Genomic DNA, 21,063 nt, shown 5'->3' on the forward strand with positions numbered 1-21,063 from the left:
CAGGCGGATTCTTAACCACTGTGCCACCAGGGAAGTCCTCAGTAATTTCTTAATGCAATCTCAGTGTGACTTGCTGAATGAGTCTCAGCAGTAATATCTTCATAACTCTGATGCTCTAGCAGTTTTCTGAATATAAACTTTTGGGGAGACCCTTCTTGTGCTATTTACTTTTTCCCTTCATTTCCTCTCATCTCCCTTCAGTTCTTTGCCCATTCAGGCAACTCCAACAGGGTTTCTTACCCAGCTCAAGTGCAGTCTCCTTGTTAGTTTATGTGATGCGGTACAGTCCCTCCATGCACTGTAGGACCTCGGAGTTCAGGGTTACATTGACTCACTCATTTGGCCCCTAACCCGTTGGGTTCCTTTGTAGTTTTATCAATTTTTGAACCTCTGTAGCTTTTGAGTAGCAGTTACATTATTGTTACCATGTACATCTGAGACTGATAAATACTGACACTTGAGAATCTGAAACCTAACTAAAGATAAAATGGAGGTAAAAACCCAAAACAATGACTTAAAATGAATGTTAGGATGAGCTACTGGCATAGTCTTGTTTTGATGGACAGCTCTCTTTTTGCCGTTATTTAGGGTGTGGTTAAAAAATTCCTTATCTTTCTCTAAACCACCGCCACAAAGGAAATGCACATAATTTTTACGTTATCCTTATTCTGTGGCGATGGCATAATCCATTTATTCTGTGGTGATGGCCTAATCCATTTATACTTTATACTTTGAAGCTATTATGTTTAAAATTGTTTCCCTTAAAACATACAGCACTCCCTACCATTCCTTAAATTATATGGGATTTGAAAAAGGCTAAGATTTTCTGATAACTGAGTAACTTTCCATGGAAAGCATTAAATATCTCAAACATTGACTGTAAATTGTGCTTAACTGAATTGGATTAGTTGAAAAGTTAATTTATTTACTTATTTTTTTAAATAAATAAATTTATTTTTTGCTGCATTGTGTCTTCGTTGCTGCACACGAGCTTTCTCTAGTTGCGGTGAGTAGGGGCTACTCTTTGTTGCTGTGTGCGAGCTTCTCATTGCGGTGGCTTCTCTTGTTGTGGAGCACGGGCTCTAGGTATGCGGGCTTCAGTAGTTGTGGTGTGTGGGCTCAGTAGCTGTGGCTCCTGGGCTCTAGAGCACAGGCTCAGTAGTTGTGGTGCATGGGCTTAGTTGCTCCGCAGCATGTGGGATCTTCCTGGACCTGGGCTCGAACCCATGTCCCCTGCATTGACAGGAGGATTCCTAACCACGGCACCACCAGGGAAGTCCTAAAAACAGCTTGATTAAGGTGGTTTACATATCATAAAATTAACCTATTTTAAGTATACAATTCAGTGGTTTTTAGTGTATTTACAGAGTTGTGCTGCTAATTTTAGAACAATTGTGTAAACTAATTTTTAGATAATATAACAATCTAATTTTAGAGTAACCCATTACCCCCAAAGGAAACCTGGTGTCCATTAGCAGAAACTCCCGTTCACTTCCTTTCTACCCACTTTACTTGCCCCTCCCCCATCCCTAAATAACTATCAATCTATTTTCTGTTTCTATGGATTTGCTTGTTCAGATATTTCATATAAATGGAATCATACCATACGTGGTCTTCTGTGACTGGCTTTTTTTTTTTGGCGGCATTGGGTCTTCATTGCTACATGCGGGCTTTCTCTAGTTGTAGCGAGCGGGGGCTACTCTTTGTTGGGGTGCGCAGGCTTCTCATTGCGGTGGTTTCTCTTTTTGCAGAGCACAGGCTGTAGGCGCACAGGCTTCAGTAGTTGTGGCACGCAGGCCCAGTAGTTGTGGCTCACGGGCTCTAGGGCGCAGACTCAGTTAGTTGCTCCGCGGCATGTGGGATCTTCCCGGACCAGTGCTCAAACCCGTGTCCCCTGCATTGACAGGCGGATCCTTAACCACGGCACCACCAGGGAAGTCCGGCATGTGAACTCTTAGTTGCAGCATGTGGGATCTAGTTCCCTGACCAGGGATTGAACCTGGACCCCCTGCATTGGGAGAGCAGAGTTTTAGCCACTGGACCACCAGGGAAGTCCCCGCACATTTTTAAATTGAGTTATTTTTCTTACTGCTTTTTAGTTGTAAAATTTTTGTATATATTTTAGGTAGGAGAGCTTATATGACTTACAAATATTTTCTCCCAGTCTGTGGGTGGGTCGTCTTTTGATTTCCTTGATGGAGTCCTTTAAAGCACAAAAGTTTTAAGTTTTGATGCAGTCCAGCTTATCTATTTCTTCTTTTCTCACTTATACTTTTGTTGTCAGATATAATGCAAGGTCATGAAAGTGTATTACTACATATTCTTTTTATTATTATTATTATTATTTTTTGCGGTACGCGGGCCTCTCACTGTTGTGGCCTCTCCCGTCTCGGAGCACAGGCTCCGGACGCGCAGGCTCAGCGGCCATGGCTCACGGGCCCAGCCGCTCCGCAGCATGTGGGATCCTCCCGGACTGGGGCACGAACCAACGTCCCCTGCATCGGCAGGTGAACTCTCAACTACTGTGCCACCAGGGAAGCCCACTACATATTCTTTTAAGAGTTGTGTAGTGTTAGCTCTTACACTTAGGTATATTATCATTTTGAATTAATTTTTTATATGGAGTGAGGTAGAGGTCTAAATTCATCCTTTTGCATGTGGATATTTCATTGTTCCAGCACCATTTACTGAAAAGACTTCTTTCCTCATCAAATTGTCTTGGAACCCTCATCAGAAATCAATTGACCAGGGAATTCCCTGGCTGTCCAGTGATTGGGACACCACGTTTTCACTGCCATGGGCCTGAGTTTGATCCCTGGTCGAGGAACTGGGATCACATGGGCTGTGTAGCGTGGCCAAAAAAAAAAAAAAAAATCAATTGACCATAAATGTAAGGGTTTATTTCTCACCTCTCAAATTCTATTCTATTGATCATTGCCTACCCTTATGGGAGTACCACACCATCTTGATTACTGTAGCTTTAGAGTAAGTTTTGCATTTAGGAAATGTAAGTCTTCCTACTCTGTTCTTTTTTAAGAAAGTTTGGCTATTCTGGGTCATTTGTATTTCCATATATGTTTTAGCTTCAGTTTTGTCGTTTTCTGCAAAAAAGCCAGTTGGAATTTTGATAGCTATTGCATCAAATCTGTACAATTTAGAGATAGTATTGCCATTCTAACAAAATTAAATCTTCTGTTTATGAACATGGGCTGTCTTTCCATTTATTTAGATCGTTTATTTTCTAACAGTGTTTCATAGTTTTTAGTGTACAAGTCTTGCTCTTTGTCAAATTTTTTTCCTAAATATTCTGTTCTTTTTGATGCTATTGTGAATGGAATTGATTTCCTAATTTCCGTTTTGGATTGTTCATTGTAGTGTATAAAAATGTAGTTAATTTATTTTGTGCATTGATCTTACATCTTTTAACCTTGCCAAACTGGCTTATTCTAGTAATAATTCAGCAAACTGTATTTGATTTTCTACGTGTAAGTTTGCCTTCTTTCTATACTACCATTTTTACTCCATAAGTTACTTTATTTCTTGCTGTTTTTTATTTCAATAATCTGAAAGACCTGGAATTTAGGTTGAGAGAAAATTCTTATTCTCATGTCCTGTCAGGTAGATACAGATTATTTAATTTTTCTTAAGATATCTTGTCTACAGCAGATAATCCTAGTGCAAAGAATAAAGATGTGAATCCCAATTGTATTGTGTTTTGGCTTCATTGGAATAGGTGCTACCCTACAGATGCTGAACATAATTGTCATTTATAGCCTTAAATTTCTAGTTAGATAACTTTTATTTTATCTTGGTTGTATTTTGAAGGTATTGGGTTGGCCAAAAAGTTCCTTTGGTTTTTAAGTGAAAATAAAAGACATATTTTTCATTTTCACCAAGACCTTTATTGAACAACGTATTCACCATTTTGTTCCACTACCTTCTGCCATTTTTCAGGCAACTTCATAATTCCATCTTCCCAAAAGTTTTTATCTTTTTGAGCAAAGAACTGTTCCGGGTGCCTTTTACAGTCTTCCAGGGAATTGAAATTCTTTCCATTAAGAGAGTTTTGTAAAGACCGAAATAAACGGAAATCTGAAGGTGCAATGTCTGGTGAATACAGCAGATGAATCAGAGCCTTCCAGCCAAGCTGTAACAATTTTTGCCTGGTCATCAAAGTAGCATGCAGTCTTGTGTTATCCTGATGAAAGATTATGCATTTTCTGTTGACTAATTCCGGACACTTTTTGTTGGGTGCTGCTTTCAGTTGGTCTAATTGGGAGCAGTACTTATTGGAATTAATCATTTGGTCTTCCGGAAGGAGCTCATAATAGAGGACTCCCTTCCAATCCCATCATATACACACATCACCTTCTTTGGTTGAAGACTGGCCTTTGGTGTGGTTGGTGGTGGTTCATTTCACTTGCCCCACGATCGCTTCCATTCCACATTATTGTACAGTATCCACTTTTTATCACCTGTCACAAATTTGTTTTAAAAATGGAACGTTTTCGGGCTTCCCTGGTGGCGCAGTGGTTGAGAGTCCACCTGCCAATGCAGGGGACATGGGTTCGTGCCCCGGTCCGGGAAGATCCCACATGCCGCGGAGCGGCTGGGCCCGTGAGCCATGGCCTCTGAGCCTGCGCGTCCGGAGCCTGTTCTCCGCGGCGGGAGGGGCCAGAGCAGTGAGAGGCCTGTGTACCGCAAAAAAAAAAAAAAAAAAAAAAAAGGAACGTTTTCGTTATGTTTCAGTAGAGAATTGCATGCACAAATATGGTCAAGAAAGTTTTTATCACTTAACTTAATGTGGAACCCAAACATTAAAGCAATTAACATAACCAAGCTGGTGTAAATGATTTTCAGCAGTTGATTTGGCTATTTTGAGTATGTCGGCTGTCTCCTGCATGGTGTAACATTGATTGTTCTCCATTAATGTCTCGATTTGATCACTATCAACTTCAACTGGTCTTCCCCGACCTTGGAGCATCACCCAGCTCGCAATCTCCAGCACAAAACTTCGCAAACCACTTTTGACACGTTTGATCAGTCACAGCACCTTCTCCATACACTGCACAAATCGTTTTTTTTTGCATTTCAGTTGCGTTTTACCTTTCTTGAAATAAGAAAGCATAATATGCCGGAAATGTTGCTTTTTTTCTCCCATCTTCAATATTAAAATAGCTACACAAAAATCACCAATTTTGATGTTTTTTTTTTTTATGCATGCTGATATGACAGCTGTCACAATGCAATCTAACAAAATTGTTTCAAATGAAGTTAAGACAACTAAGTGCTACTAGGGCCATCTTACGGAAAAAACCAAGTGAACTCTTTGGCCAGCCCAATACTAGATACCTAGATTTAATTTATAAGAGATCTTTAACCAGAGGCATAGAATATGCCAGTTCAGAGTCATAGAAGTAAGTTGTATACTATGGAAATGATCTGATTTTCATATCCAGTGTGGAAAGTCTGAGTAACCCAGCAAAATACACAGACGTCTTGATAGTCTTTGAGTATTAGTGTTAGTATCTATCAGGCATTTGACATGAGCAAATATGGTCTTTGAATGAATGGTGCTTGTATAGGGAGATACTGAACTAGAAGTTGAGAAATCTGGGTAGTTCTTCAGTTTTGTGAAGAGCTAACTGGTTGTGTGACCTTTGGGAAATTATTTAACTCTTAGTTTCCATTTCCATCTCTGTAAAAATGAGGAGGTGTGGCTAAATGATGGCTAAAGTCCTTCTCAGGCCTAAAGTTCAGCATTCCCTCTCTTTGCTCTGACAGTTACACACAGATTGACTCTTGATCTCTAAAGAGACTCTCCTCGGGGAGTTGTAAAAATCTCACTAAGTGACTCTAATATGCAGACAAGTTGAGAATCACTGTTTTAGAGACTTAACAAGTTATGGGCAGCTTGATGTCAAGTAATATTTTTTCAGGCTCCCATATTTTAGAAATGAAATGGAAGAATGATTATGGAAATAGCAAGAGTGAGAATAATAATAGAACAAGAAATTACTGCATTTTATGGTTTGTGGAGTAATTTGATATGTTAAATCATTGAAGCTGAAGAACAATTATGTGAAACTAGGAAGTGTGATCCCCATTTAACAAATGATAAAATTGGAATTCAGAGACATTAAGTGACTTTCACAAGGTTACTGTGCTACTAAAATGGAGTCTGAGGGGCCTCCCTGGTGGCGCAGTGGTTGAGAGTCCGCCTGCCGATGCAGGGGACACGGGTTCGTGCCCCGGTCCGGGAAGATCCCACATGCTGCGGAGCGGCTGGGCCCATGAGCCATGGTCTCTGGGCCTGCGCGTCCGAAGCCTGTGCTCTGCAACGGGAGAGGCCACAACAGAGGCCCGCGTACCGCAAAAAAAAAAAAAAAAAAAAAAAGGCATAAAATGGAGTCTGGGACTGGATTCACCATCTGGTATCATTCCTATTAACCCATCAGTTAGGATTATGTAGGATAGATAATCTCAAAGATTTTTAGTCCCTTCCATTATGTGTTTGTCTTTGAAATGGGATAATTACTTACTTAGAATGATTTATAAGAGTTAATAATCTAAAGCTGTGGGTCTTTATTGCTCTTTAAGCTAATGACTACTTAAAAAAATTTTTTTCCCTATGTGTGTGTGTGTATATATATATATATTTTTTTTTTTTTTTTTTTTCGGTACACGGGCCTCTCACTGTTGTGGCCTCTCCCGTTGCGGAGCATAGGCTCCGGACGCACAGGCTCAGCGGCCATGGCTCACGGGCCCAGCCGCTCCGCGGCACGTGGGATCTTCCCGGACCGGGGCACGAACCCGTGTCCCCCTAGCATCGGCAGGCGGACTCTCAACCACTGCGCCACAAGGGAAGCCCATATTTTTAAATATGGGTATCTAGCAACTAACTGTGGTGGCAAACAGATTGGGTAAGGGACACGGTGAAACTAATTTCATAATACAGTAATTAGTTGAGTTACCACATAAAGAATGCTTAGGGAGATTTCCCTGGTGGTCCAGTGGTTAAGACTCTGTGCTCCCGCGCTTCCCTGGAGGCGCAGTGGTTGAGAGTCTGCCTGCCGATGCAGGGGACACGGGTTCGTGCCCCGGTCCGGGAAGATCCCACGTGCAGCGGAGCGGCTGGGCCCGTGAGCCATGGCCACTGAGCCTGTGCGTCTGGAGCCTGTGCTCCGCAACGGGAGAGACCACAATAGTGAGAGGCCCGCAAGACTCTGTGCTCCCAATGCAGGGGGCCCAGGTTCGATCCCTGGTCAGGGAACTAGGTCCCGCCTACCACAACTAAAGATCCTGCACGTGGCAATGAAGATCCTGAGTGCCACAACTAAGACCCAGTGTGGCCAAATAAATAAATAAACATTTTTTTAAAAAAGAAGAAGAATGATTAAGTATTCATGTGGCTTTTGTTCCTTGGAGGTAATTGCCCCAGATACACAAAGAGGACCCGTCATCAATTTCCCCTCGTGTTAATGGTGGTTGATGTAGTTTGTTATGCATCCCTTCCAATTTACTTGTTCCTTTCCACCCCCCACACATTTTTTTTTCAGTCAGGTTGGAAATAATAACTCATGGGTGCTATAGTACTTTGCTGTCGTATTATGCTCTACTTACTGTGTTGTACATTTGTGTATCGGAGTAAAACGGTCTATTCTTTGGAGCAATCATTTTGTATACTTTTTGGTCTCTATGGCTATGGTTTCTGTTATTCCTTTGCGTTCATGCCTTTTCATGCCTTAGTATTCCTGATAACTAGCCAGTTAATCATCAATGAGCTCGGCTTTGGAAGCGGTGCTTTGTGGTTGAGTGCCTGCAGAAGTTTCCTTCTCTCCTTCCTTCATTTAGGACTCTCAGACAGAACTGGATCTTTGGGGAAACCCTGTATTTAACTCTGCATTAACCCTTCTGTCTTTCAACTTTCGGCTTTTGTGGAGCTGTGGGACAGAATAGCTATGGTGTACTTGTCTTGGGAGAGATAACTCTAAGAATTCTAAGAAAGATCACCTTGAGAAAGTCTGTTTCCTTAAGTAACTAATGTTTTTAGAGTAAATATTAGACATTGTCTATTTCTATTGGTTCACTGTGCTTTCTCTCCCTTTAGCCCCCCAGGTTCGCCCAATAGTCTTGGCTACTTCCCTACAGCTGCTAATCTTAGCGGTGTCCCTCCACAGCCTGGCACGGTGGTCAGAATGCAGGGCCTGGCCTACAATACTGGAGTTAAGGAAATTCTTAACTTCTTCCAAGGTTACCAGGTCAGTACCTTGAAGAAGAAAAATACTCAGTGCCCTTATTACTTAAGTTGATGAGCCTAAAGAATGCATCCAGGAAAGAAGCAAATTCTCTGAAACTCGTGTGTACGTGTTAATAAATAGATTTTCTTTATGAAGAACCAGAGTCAAAGTCAGGGGGACTAGTTGTCTGAGTGCTAACTTCAAACTCAGCCCTTTAATAGGATTGGGGCTTTTCCGTGCTGTTTTAATTACTTCAGCTTAATCTATTGATGCTTTTCTTTTTTCCAATTGGGCTGCTTTGAGAAAGCTCTTTAGGGCACACCGTGATGTGGGTGTTTCCATCTATAGTAAGATTGGCTAAGAAGGAATTTTCCTCAGACGTGGAATTGGAGTATTTAAAAAGTAGTCCAAGGCCTCTCTGCCTAATCTGGAAAAATAAGGGTGACTCAGTGAATCTTTAGATGGTAACTCCTTAAAATGAGCTATAAGATATTCAGTGAGTCTTTTATGATCTATTAAGTCTTGTGAAACTGATATTTACTCTTGTCAGTTTTTCTACGACTGTCTGTGTCCATCAGCTGTTCTTTGACTTAAGAACAGCTTGGTAAGAGCTCCTTAACAGCAAGCAAAATCTTCTCATTGTCATCTCACCTGAGCGGACACCTTTCCTTCCTTAAATCACATGGTTAGAACCCGAACTCCTTCCTTTCCTGCAACGTTTGAAAATCAGTATCTTACAGCCTTTTAATTGCACTAAAAGCAAAAATGGTCTTTCCTCCTGGAGCTGAGCTGTGCTTGAGTCTTCAGAATTGAGAAGCACTTGTAGGCATAATCATCAAATCCTAAAATAGCCCTTGAGCATTTACAGTACAGCATGATAAGGGCTGTGCCTGCAGGTGCCAATTTCACTCTTCGAACAGGTTTACAAGCTCTTGGTATCCATGAATCATGGAGGATTGTGGAGCTCAGCTAAACATGATGTCAGTGGGGATGCCCCAAACCTACCAAGTTACCATGATGGAATATTTTTTGACAAATGATGAAAAGCTGTGTCTGATAGTGAAAGACTGAATGAAGGTGGACAGAAGTTATCTTTTGTTACTGCTTGGCTTAGCACATTCTTTCCAGAAGTAAGCTATTTTTCAGAGATCAGTAGATACTTCTTCCCTAAACAATTATGCTGCCTGTTGGAAACCCTTGCAGGAATAAAAATCTTACTTTCCGAACTTCGTGTCTGATTCACTAGATTATGAAAAGAGTAGAGAATTTTACTGAAGGCTATTGAAAAGATTATTTATTTTTATTTATTTATTTTTTTTTTTGCGGTACGCGGGCCTCTCATTGCTGTGGCCTCTCCCGTTGCGGAGCACGGGCCCGGATGCGCAGGCTCAGCGGCCATGGCTCACGGGCCCAGCCGCTCCGTGGCGTGTGGGATCTTCCTGGACCGGGGCACGAACCCATGTCCCCTGCATCGGCAGGCGGACTCTCAACCACTGCGCCACCAGGGAAGCCCTGAAAAGATTATTTAATCTCATGGGGAATACATTTGAGTTTTGTATTTTCTCCCATGGTTTTCCAGTTCTAGAAAGTATAAGCAAAGTTTCTGGTTTTAGTAGTCAGTTGAATTGATTTCTTTTGTTTTGACTAATTAACTTTTATTACATTCACACTGAATAGAATTAAGTGGTCATACACATATATTGATTATGAGAGTAAGCAAAATTGCTCTTACTATGAAGAGTGCCATGGCTGGCTTTTGTGGGTATTTATTATACCACAAACACGTAATAGCAGCTATTTCTAGATTTATGGCTAAAAGGTTGACATGCTTCAAAATTAAGATAAACTGCTACAGACTGAAGTTATTTTATTTAAAAATTTTATTTACTTCTTTAAAAGATTTTTAAAAATCTTTTAAAGATTTTTTAAATCTTAAAAAAATGGACCATTTTTAAAGTCTTTATTGGATTTGTTACAATATTGCTTCTGTTTTATGTTTTGGTTTTTCATCTGCGAGCCATGTGGGATCTTAGCTCCCCGACCAGGGATCGAACCATACACCCTGCATTGGAAGTCTTAACCACCAGATGGCCAGGGAAGTCCCTGAAGTTATTTTATCTTCTAGTAGCTTCTAGGGAATCATTCAAGGTTGGAGCAGACCTAGTATAATCAGAAGCACAAAGATTCTGTGAAATTATTTTGTCTCAAGGCATTTGCCTTCATTTCTGAAGTGCTTGGAATTTATGAACTGGATCAATAAAGTAGGATTACATAGGAACCTGAATTATCTAATTCAGTATATCATATTATTCTTCAGTAGTTTGAGCTTTAAGGTAGTTACAATGCATACTTTCAAAATCTTTTGTATATAACCTAATTTCATATCACGCTTACAGAAAAGCTGATATTTTCTACTGCGTTTAAGAGTCCTTCCTTGCCTTATTTATTTTTGCCTGTTCTCAGTTATTTTAGTAATAGCCACTAACCATGAGAGTCTAGATTCTTTTAGATATGGCTTTGTCACAAGACAGAAATCAATGGATGGCTTTTAAAAAAAATTGTTCTCAAGTGTAATCTGTGTCTGTCTTTACCTATGGTGCATTTTTTGCTGTTGCTGATTTCATGGGAGGTTTTCATTTGATTGTTGGTTATTCATGATTCATCCTACATAATTATATAATTTACTTATGTAATTAAGCAAATCCTTGGTAGTAATTGGTTGAATGAATGAAATCTCTTAATGGTTTCTGTTTCTGTCTTTTAAATATATATATATATTATATAGAAAATGGCATATGTCATCTTTATAAATGTTATTTTTAATTTTGGGATGTATGTTTCCTCTATCCTCAGCAAAATTCTTTCTATAAAACTACTCCAACTTAATTTTTCCATACTTCATTTGGGGTCGAGGAGGCTGTAAAGTTGGAAAGGGCAAGGATTTACCAAAAGGGAAGAATTCTGGTGCTAAAGCAAGATGCAGGACACGGGTTCTGCTATCAAATCTTCATTCTTGTAAAAGTACCCGAGTTAGGCCCATTTTGATAAATGAGATTAATAGAATGAGGATTGAATTTACGAAGGCAAAAATACTACTATAAAAATATTGGTGATGAGGATGTCATTCTGGTCATGGAAATAAATCTGTGTCTGTATTTTAGTTGATGGGCCTCTTATTCTGAAATGGGCTGTTAGGTATCCTTATATAAGTCCTTTAACTTTTTCACTTGCTCTTTGCATTAACCTCTACCGTCAGTGGCTTCGCATTTTCAGTAGTGCTAGTTTTTGTTTCTCCTCGAAGTACTGACTTTATTCATTATCTCCTTGGGCCTCTCACTGCTTTTTACTTGCTGCACTGCTGAGAGAATTAGATTGATATTACAAATATATCTAATACTATTTAAAGTTCACCAAGTTATATAGAGATATTGGGCTTATTGTAGAATACCTTGAAAATAGTTGGTGCTCAAATATTTGATATCTAGTCACACTTGTGGTGTGATGGAAACTGTACTATTATCAAGATCTGAAGTGTTTGGTGGCGTTGTAGTACGATGTTCCTTTTCTATCCACGTGTTCAATCTAACCTCCCTCCTAGTAGGGATTTTTATGGTATTTAGACGAGTTAAGTAAGAAATGACGACTTGGGATTAGCAGTTACATGTATGGCTTGTATCAGCGTTAACTTGTTTCCTATGGTCTAAATGTCCTATAATTCAGTTGGTAGATCTATTCAGTTGAAATACTAACCATCCATAGTGACAATTTGTCCATCTTTTGATCCTGTTTGTTTTAACTTGCATTTTAGTATGCAACCGAGGATGGACTTGTACACACAAATGACCAGGCCAGGACTCTATCCAAAGAATGGGTTTGTATTTAAGGGCCCCAGCAGTTAGACCATCCTCAGAAAAGAAGGTAAGGCTCTATGATGTGAAAGTTAAATTATAAAGGGCCAAACAAATAGAGGTCAAGAATCTCAAAGTGTTTTTTAGAAGTCAGGTGGCAGTTGCCATCTTCCCTTCATGTGATGTAAGAATGTCAGAAATCTTAGAAGGAATGGAGACTGGAATTAAGGTTGTCATCTAAGTAGATAGTATCTAAGCAACATATATGGAAATACTTTTCCATTCGGAAATTTATTCATATCATGTGGAATACAGGTTGGGTATGCTTCCTTTCTTTTGTTTTTCTTTTTAATTGAGGTAAGAATCGCATAACATAAAATAAATCATTTTAAAGTATACAATTGAGTGATTTTTATCAACTCTGAAAGAAAATCCTATACCCATTAAGCAGTAGCTCCCAATTTCCCCTCCCCATAGACCCAGGCAACCAATCTGCTTCATTTCACGTTTTTGAGGTTTATCCACGTTGTAGTATGTATCAGTACTTCACTCCTTTTTGTGACTGAATAATATTCCATTGTATGGCTATACCACATTTTGTTTATTTCATTTATCTGTTGATGGGCATATGGGCTATTTCTACCTTCTGGATATTGTAAATAGTGCTGATATGGACAATTATGTACAAATAATTTGAGTATTTTAAATTATTTTGGGTATATATCTAGGAGTAGAATCACTGAGTCATATGATAATTATATCGAGTTGGTTACACTTTTTTTTCCTAGTTTCATTTTTTTTTAATGTTGTAGTAAAGTAATACATAATATAATACCATTTTAATCATTTTTAAGTGTATAGTTCAGTGGCATTAAGTACATTCACATTGTCATGCAAACATTACCACCATCAACTTTTTCACCTTCTCATACTGAAACTCTAAATACATTGAACAATCTCCTTTCCCTCTTTCCCCAGCACCTTGGGAACCATTATTCTCTTTTCTGTTTCTATGCATTTGACTATTCTAGGTACCTTATAAATGGTATAACACAATATTTGTCCTTTCATAACTGGCTTATTTCACTTAGCATAATGGTTTTAAGTTTCATCTGGGTATACTTTTAAATATGCTCCATTCCAAAATGACTGTGAGGTTTTTGTTGCATGTCTTTCTTCTCTTTTAAACTAAATCTAGAAGACCCAACACAGCCATCAGTCAATCAATCAATCAATCAGTCAATCAATAAAAGAAAAAAGTCACACTATCTGTCTTCTCATGTAGCCTAGTCCTCTCAAACCAGCCAATATTTGTTGACTGCCCCAAGAACTACTGTAGATATGCCTCTTTTTTTGGTCATAAAAGACCCCCAAGGACAGCTCACAGTCTATTAAAGACGCCCAAGTTTCCCTCCAGAGAAGGAGATTGTGATGGCGGGCTGGAAAGAATGCCTTCTCAGATGGCCAGGGTTCTTGTACCCCCCACTTTCAGTGTGAGTTCCAAGTCTCATACTCTTAGGATCTCAAAGGGGCAGGGTCAGCTCATAAATTTATATCTGTCAACAAGTGCTTCTTAACTATATTTACAACTATATTTTGCATACATATGGAGATGATAATTCTTTAGAGGTGACATTTCCCTTCTCTGTAAAAATCGGGAAAAAATCTCTTCTACATATGTAACATTTTTGGGGGGTGAGAATTAGGTGGATTAATGAGTATAAAGTTATACAAACTAAAGTTCTTTATGTATACAGATAACTATTTTGTTGCTATGATCACAATAATCATTACACGGGCAATGTTTTTGACTACTGTCTACATTACAGACATTTTTCAGATTTCACCAGTATTTCCATTAATGTCCTTTTTCTATTCCAGGATCCAGTCAAGGATTTCACATTTAGTTGGCCTGTCTCCTTAGTGTCCTCTGGCCTGTGTTAGTTTCTCAGTCTTTGCTTATTTTCTAGACCTTGACAATTCTGAGTTATGCTGCTTTTGAAGTCTTATGGGCTGTCCTTTAGTTTGAATTTGTTTAATGTTTTTCTTGTGATTAGGCTGGGGTAATGGGTGTTAGGAAAGAATACATAGACGTGAAGAGCCCCTCTCATGAGATCTCATGATATGTAATATCTGTTGTACTATACCCACATGACCTCCCTGGTGGTATCAATTTGATCATTTGGTAAATGGCTTCATCCATTCAGGCTGTCCTAACGCAATTCGATGGACTTGGGTGGCTTATAAACAACAAATATTTACTTTCTCACAGTTCTGAAAGCTGGGAAGTCAAGATAAAGTGCTTATAGTTTTCTTTGCTTCTTTGTGAAAACTTTTGTCTGTATACTAGGTATTTTTGGAGATTCTTGCAATATATTAAGCCTGGTATTCTCACAACAGCTAAATTTTATGCAAAAAAAACAAAACAAAACAAAAAATCTCCATGTAACTCATTTGAAGAGTGTTTTTTATACTTGGTCTCTTAAGTGTATAGTTTAGATTACTTTGTGGATTGAAAAATCTTTTTTTGTTTTTTTTTTGGATCAATATTTTAGTTTTTAGCCCAAAAATTCAAGGCATCTTTTGTTTTTGTTTGCTTGATTTTAGAGATTTCAGTTTTGTTTTGTTTTTTAAATATTTATTTATTTATTTAGCTAGCTAGCTGCACCCGGGTCTTGGGCACCCAGGGTCTATTTAGCTAGCTAGCTAGCTGCACCCGGGTCTTGGGCACCCAGGGTCTTCGATGTGGGATCTTTAGTTGTGACATGCAAACTCTTAGTTGCGGCATGTGGGATCTAGTTCCCTAATCAGGGATTGAACCTGGTCTCCCTGCATTGGGAGCATGGAGTCTTAGCCCCTGGACCACCAGGGAAGTCCCTCAAGGTATCTTTTGGATAAAAAAAGTAGCTTTCAAAATTGGACAAAACTTCTGTCTTCCTCCTCCAACTAGTATTAAAAAAAAAATTGGCAAGAACAACAGATAAATGCTGATTCTATTGATTTAAATGACTAACGGGCTTTCTTTGATTAAAGAATCTGAGTTATGGGTTTTATTTTATCTTTAATATAAGGAAGAAGAAGCTGTTCTTCAGTCTTAACAATAAAAGCTCACCTATGAATTATACTTTCAGAAAAGAGATGTCAGAATTACTGGGAGGAAATAAAACATTAAAACTAATCAGAATTGCAAGCTTTTTTTTTTAAGGGGTTTAGGTTCATTGCATAGGGCGTAACACCAGTTGGTGAAATCCAGATATCTTAAAAGAATTCTTGGTACATAGTACTTTTAATGACAGTTTAATGCAAAATACAACATTGTATGTTTTAACACAGACCTTACTAGAAAGGAAAGACTGATTTGTGGATACTTGCAGTTGTAGCTTCAAAATTGTCTTTGCATAATAGTGTTTGCTTTCCTGCAGCTAAAGGGGAATAGGAAACATTTTCTCCTTATTTGTCTGAGATTTTCTATTTTTTGCTGGCAGCTAGGAATGTGCTCTTTGCTAAATGCTAAAATTCCATTGGATACCACTGGGATTAAAAGGCAGGTCTGAGAAGGTTAAACTTTTAATTTCTTCTGAACCCTTCCACATTTTGACAAAATACGAAGGTATACTTTTCAGCATCTACAATGGTTTCCTACTAGAATACTAATAGTATGGGCTGAGACTGAGGAAGGTAGAATTCATTGACTCTGATAACAGACAGGTCCAGAGTTGACTGACTTGGCTGGATCCAAGGGCTCACTCTCAGCCAAACTCTTTCCGTGACGTACTCCCAGCAACTCCTGCCTTCCCACCCTTCCATTGCAAGTCCAGAGGAAGCCAGGAATTCAGTGTCACTGGCCCCACTTTAAGTCCATCTCTGAAACCACTGTGGCCAAGGATATGCAGGGCTCTTATTGGCTATATCTGAGTCACTTGTTGGGCTCAGCAGTAAAGTTGCCTCTTTATGGCCTTGAGATTGGGTGAGGGGCAGTCATTTAAGGAAAATCTGTTGCTATTGCCAAAAGAAGGACAAAATAGTTATTGGACAATAATGTTGTTGGGTCATTGATAGAGATTTTCTTGTCTGTACCAAGGAGGAGGTTTCAATGCATAATGTTTAAAGCTAAATGTTAACTATGGTCACTTTGTAAACCACATTTTAAAAGCGAGTTCTAACAAATAAATGTTTCTCTGTTCTTAAAGTACCTGAATCTAAATCTCTACCAATTTTGGAATCTGTTCTAAAAGCAAATCTAGTCTTAACCACAGTTACAAACTGGCCATATGAATAAGGCTGAACTCTGAACAGCTGTCTTTATTTCTATCTTCATTTCTGTTTCTCATTTACATGTCAAAGTATACACATGCCTAGTTACAGTTTTCATTTTAAAGATTTTGTGTGGTGTATAAGAAAAATAGCACAGTGGAACTAATTTACATTCAAATTCTAGATCTTCCAATTATTGGCTTAATTGCTCTGTGCCTCAGTTTCCCCATCTGTAAAGTGGGGGATAACATGGTAATATAATAAGGTGGTTGTAAGGATGAAATAATCCACATAAAGGTGGCTTTTATCGATTAGTCACTGACATGTAGAGCTCATGTTTGCTACAGTGTCAGTGTCATTCCTCAGTGCTTCTTTTTTTTTGGCCACCCCACACGGCATGTGGGAACTTAGTCCTCAGACCAGGGATGGAACTTGCACCCGCTGCATTGGAAGTGAGGAATCCTAATGACTGGACCGCCAGGGAAGTCCCCTTTCAGTGCTTCTTACTGATACAAATATTCTTGAAATTTTTTAAAATTTCTTATACTAGAATTTAATTAAAAATTTTTGTCTTAATGGTTTAATTTATTTTTAAAATGGTATTAAACCTCTAGTATCAGTAAAATGTTCTGATAACTTGGGAACCCAGAATAAGGAATGAGGAGAATAGTCTCTTCACAAAAGAATTAAGTGGGGAGGTGAAAACACACACGTCATCCCATGCATGGTAATACAAAGGGTAGGGTATTGTGGAAATGCCAATTATCACATAAACTTCACTTGTCAGGACTGTATTCCCTGAGAATTTGCTGGGTAAATCCCAATTCTGTCTGTAAAATAAAAATTTGGACTACCTAAAGGCTTTTTCAGACCGTTTAGAATTCAGAATCTCTTTTTTTATGGCTACTAAGAATTGTAAAATTTAGAGACTATAATTCTTCCTTTGTTCATTTTTTTCAGTGTTTGAAAGATGTCTGGTGATCCTGAATCCTTCAGACATAAGACAACTTCTAGCAACTTCAGGAGAAGTTTGTCTACACTCAGCCTGCAGTATTTTCAGCAAACATGATTGGACAGTGGGCCTGTGCCCTATCTTTTTGTGGAGTGAAAAATTTGAGCCAGTGAAGCCAAATTCTTATTGCAAGCAGCATGCTTGGCTCCTTGCTGATTGCAAATAGGCATTTAAAATGCGAATTTGAAATCGGGTGTCTCCATTACTACCAGCTAACGTGGCATCAGAGGTGTTTCCTAAGTTTTAAGTCTTGGGGGAAAAAAATACTCCACTAGTGTCTACTATCTCCATCAGGAACTCTGTTACGGAAGCTTCATTTTTGTGTGTTCCCACTCTTTTCTCCCCGTCTTCTGCACAATCACGTGCTCTTCCTAAGTAACTCAAGAATAAGGTCCTGGAATAAAGTCACAAACTTACAAAAAGAAATATAAAACTAATATTTTCCCAGTCTCTTGGCCATCACAATGTCTTAGAGTTAAAAGCCACCGAAACTATTTTTAAAACACCTTGGAAGAAGTGAGATGAAATGGTACACCCACCACAAAATATACATAGTTAAAACGTTGGATTTTTTTCTCAGTAGGTATCAGTTGTAAATAAGAATGAACTAGGGGCCAAAATGTAAAACCAAAAATGAAGCAGCTACGTGTAGTTAGTAATTTCTAGTTTGAATTGTAATTGAATATTATGGCTTCGTATGTATTATTTTATATTGTACTATTCCCATTATTGATGGTTTGGACTTTAATAAGGAATTCCATAGTTTTTAATATCACAAAAATGAGATATTTGAACAGTGTATTCTAGAAAGCAATATACTAACTAAAGTGAATGCTTGTATATATCAAGATAGCCTTAAAACTTTTTCTCTAATGCCTTAACTGTCAAATAATTAAAACTTTTAAAAGCGTAGGGTTATAGTCAGCATGCTAGACTGAGAGGTAAACACTGATGTGGTGAGAACAGGTACTGATGCTGTCAGTGTTTAGCACTATGTGTTTAGCTGTGTTTATGCTCCAGAAGTGCAATATTAGACACTAGCTAGATAGTACTGCTGCCTCGTGTAACTCCAAAGAGGAAACAGGATTTGATTAATTGAGTGCACATGTTTCTTTAATTTACTCATATTGTCCTTAGCTTGGATGCAATGCCATGCAGATTTATGTGGCTGCTATTTTTATTTACTTTGCATTACTTTAACACCTTGAATGGAGAGCCAAACATTCCCTCTTCACTGACCAGCAATGGCCCTTTAACTGCAGTAGGAGAAATAAAAAGAAAAAAGAAAAACCATTTTGTGTGAAAATTGGTGATAACTGGCACTTAAGATCAGAAAAATAGTTCTTTATACTTGGCTACCTTAAGATGCTGTCTGCCCAAAGCTCTGAAAGACTTTAAGATAGGCAGTAATACTACAATACTACTGAGTTTTTGTAGAATTGTTACATTTGATAATAAAACTTGCCTGTTTAATCTCAATGTTTGCATTCTGTTTTGCTATTAGAAGAGTTAAGGGTAATGGTGGAAGGGTGTGGTGGGTAAAGCCTTTTTTTCCTGAGGTGGTAGGATATTTACCTAAGTTACTATAAGTATTTGTAAAAGCTATCAATGATTAATGCATTTCAGATACAGATCAAACAACTATCCTTAGAACATAAATCACTGAGACTTTGATTTTGAAATTCTTAAGTTATGGTAGTGATAGATACTAATATGTGGTCCTTGCATCTTATTACTAGGGCTCTATTTGCTTGACAATTTGAAAACCTATTCAAGCCACTTAAGCCTTTTTTAAGGATTTTTTTAAAAAATTAATTAATTTTTGGCTGCGTTGAGTCTTCGTTGCTGTGCCCGGGCTTTCTCTAGTTGCAGCGAGCGGGGGCTGCTCTTCGTTGCGGTGTGCAGGCTTATTGCAGTGGCTTCTCGTTGCAGAGCATGGGCTCTAGTCGCCTGGGCTTCAGTAGTTGTAGCACGCGGGCTCCGTAGTTGTGGCACACGGACTTAGTTGCTCCATGGCATGTGGAATCTTCCCGGACCAGGGCTCAAACCCGTGTCCCCTGCATTGACAGGTGGATTCTTAACCTCTGCGCCACCAGGGAAGTCCAAGCCATTTCTTAAAAGCCATATAATAAGAGCTAGAACTTTAGTGTTTCTGAATCCCACATGCTCCTCCATTATTCCAATCACTCTTTGCTAAGGCTGAGTTCTCCAATATTCTCTCTAAGCCAAGTTTATTTAGGACCCTGGTTAAGTCTTGTGTGACTTACACCAATTTAGAGTTACACATATTGTCAGTATCACTTATTTGATGTATATACTCTTTATAGAGTTCAATTCCAGATTTAGGTTATAACCTCAAGCGCAGGAAGTACCTGTATTTCCCTCAATGTCTAGTACATTTCTACATACATGTTCTTGTTAAGCATCCACCAAATGAAGTTTAGTTCACCTGGACAGTTTTTCAGTCTCAGTCCTTGCCAATGTCATTTATAAAAATGAAGCAATGTCTTTCAATTTTGTGCTTCAGCTTTGGGTCTGTTATCTGCGAGGAGGCAACAGAGCTCTCTAGGCAAGCTGAGGTTCTGCACGTTCCTTTGCGCTTTGATGTCTCTGGCAGGCATTTAACATTGTCCAGGCTATTCCTTGCCTTCAAGAAAAACAGGTTGCGTGGGCTAAGGGGATTTCCTATTTACCTCCTTGAAATAGCACCTCATGTAGCTGCCCTCCTCATGGCAGAAAAGGAACACAGGCAGTCAGGAGGGTATGGAATTGAGTAAAGCTGGTGGGGAAGGAAGAGAGTGAGAATAGAGGACTTGAGTATATTAAAAAACCTGAAAGGTCCACCTTGTAGGTTTATAGTTGATTTCACAACTTCTCTTCCTCTCTGCTTCCCCTAGCTCTTTGGGGAAAATTTTTTTTAACATATACAAAAATAGAATAATGACCACCATGTCTCTTTCCAGCTTCAACAATTATGAACTCAAAGCCAATCATTCCTATAGATTATGTAATCAATTGTATAATCTATTACATATAGGATTATATGTAATTATATAGATTATCCATATTCCTTTCCACTTTCCCCACTGCTGTATTATTTTGAAGCACATTCTTTGGGTCATGAGTAAAATGGAGTTCCAGGTTTAAAACTGGGCCATGGTAGGAAGTGCTCTTATTGAGAAGAGGAAAAGGATAAATAGGACTGAACTGGTGGAAGTAATTCAGTTTCCAGATGTCTTCTGTTTAAGGTTGAATCTCTACAGTTGTGCTCAGTACTCCATTCCCTAGCCCATGTGCTAATATGAGATACAGACTAGACAGGAGGTGATGTAAACTTTGAGGACTGGAAGGCCACCAGGATGAAATTCAGGAGTAAGAGAGCACTGAGTGGGTGCCATAGGGAGAAATTGTTTTTCTACGTTTTTGCTGCCTCCTTTGTGTTATGTGAGATCTTGAAGGCCAAGATCCCAAAGGGTGGCCAGAGGGATCAAACAGCTTGACTTGCCCCTAGCTTAGACCTAAGTTAAAGGGCAAATGTCCTTATTTCAATGTTCTTCCCCTCAATTCCTTTATGTGGAAGCTGGAGGGATATTTGGGGCCAAAACCCAAGCTGGTAATCATTACCTTGGCAGAGTATACTATGAGCTACAACCAAAAAAACCACCGAGAATATGTGTGATCAACAATAAAAAGCATTCTATTGGTTAAA

General features: G+C 38.9%; 1 protein-coding gene across 2 annotated transcripts in view; it reads left to right on the top strand.

Moving 5' to 3' along the window:
- ESRP1 (epithelial splicing regulatory protein 1) overlaps positions 1-18,619 on the top strand; it is a 57,344-nt gene extending 38,725 nt beyond the window's left edge. Inside the window, exons 14-16 of one of the 2 annotated variants that reach the window (XM_065895068.1) lie at positions 8,111-8,261; positions 12,049-12,158; positions 17,303-18,619. In XM_065895068.1, coding sequence (XP_065751140.1) covers positions 8,111-8,261; positions 12,049-12,123 — 226 coding nt within the window. In that variant the 3' untranslated portion in view covers positions 12,124-12,158; positions 17,303-18,619. The remainder of the gene's footprint in view (positions 1-8,110; positions 8,262-12,048; positions 12,159-17,302) is intronic. The other variant, XM_065895069.1, reaches the window with a different exon arrangement.
- The last annotated feature ends 2,444 nt before the right edge of the window (positions 18,620-21,063 follow it).

The sequence above is a fragment of the Phocoena phocoena genome, chromosome 17 (genome assembly GCF_963924675.1).
Source record: "Phocoena phocoena chromosome 17, mPhoPho1.1, whole genome shotgun sequence".
NCBI classification, from domain to species: domain Eukaryota; kingdom Metazoa; phylum Chordata; class Mammalia; order Artiodactyla; family Phocoenidae; genus Phocoena; species Phocoena phocoena.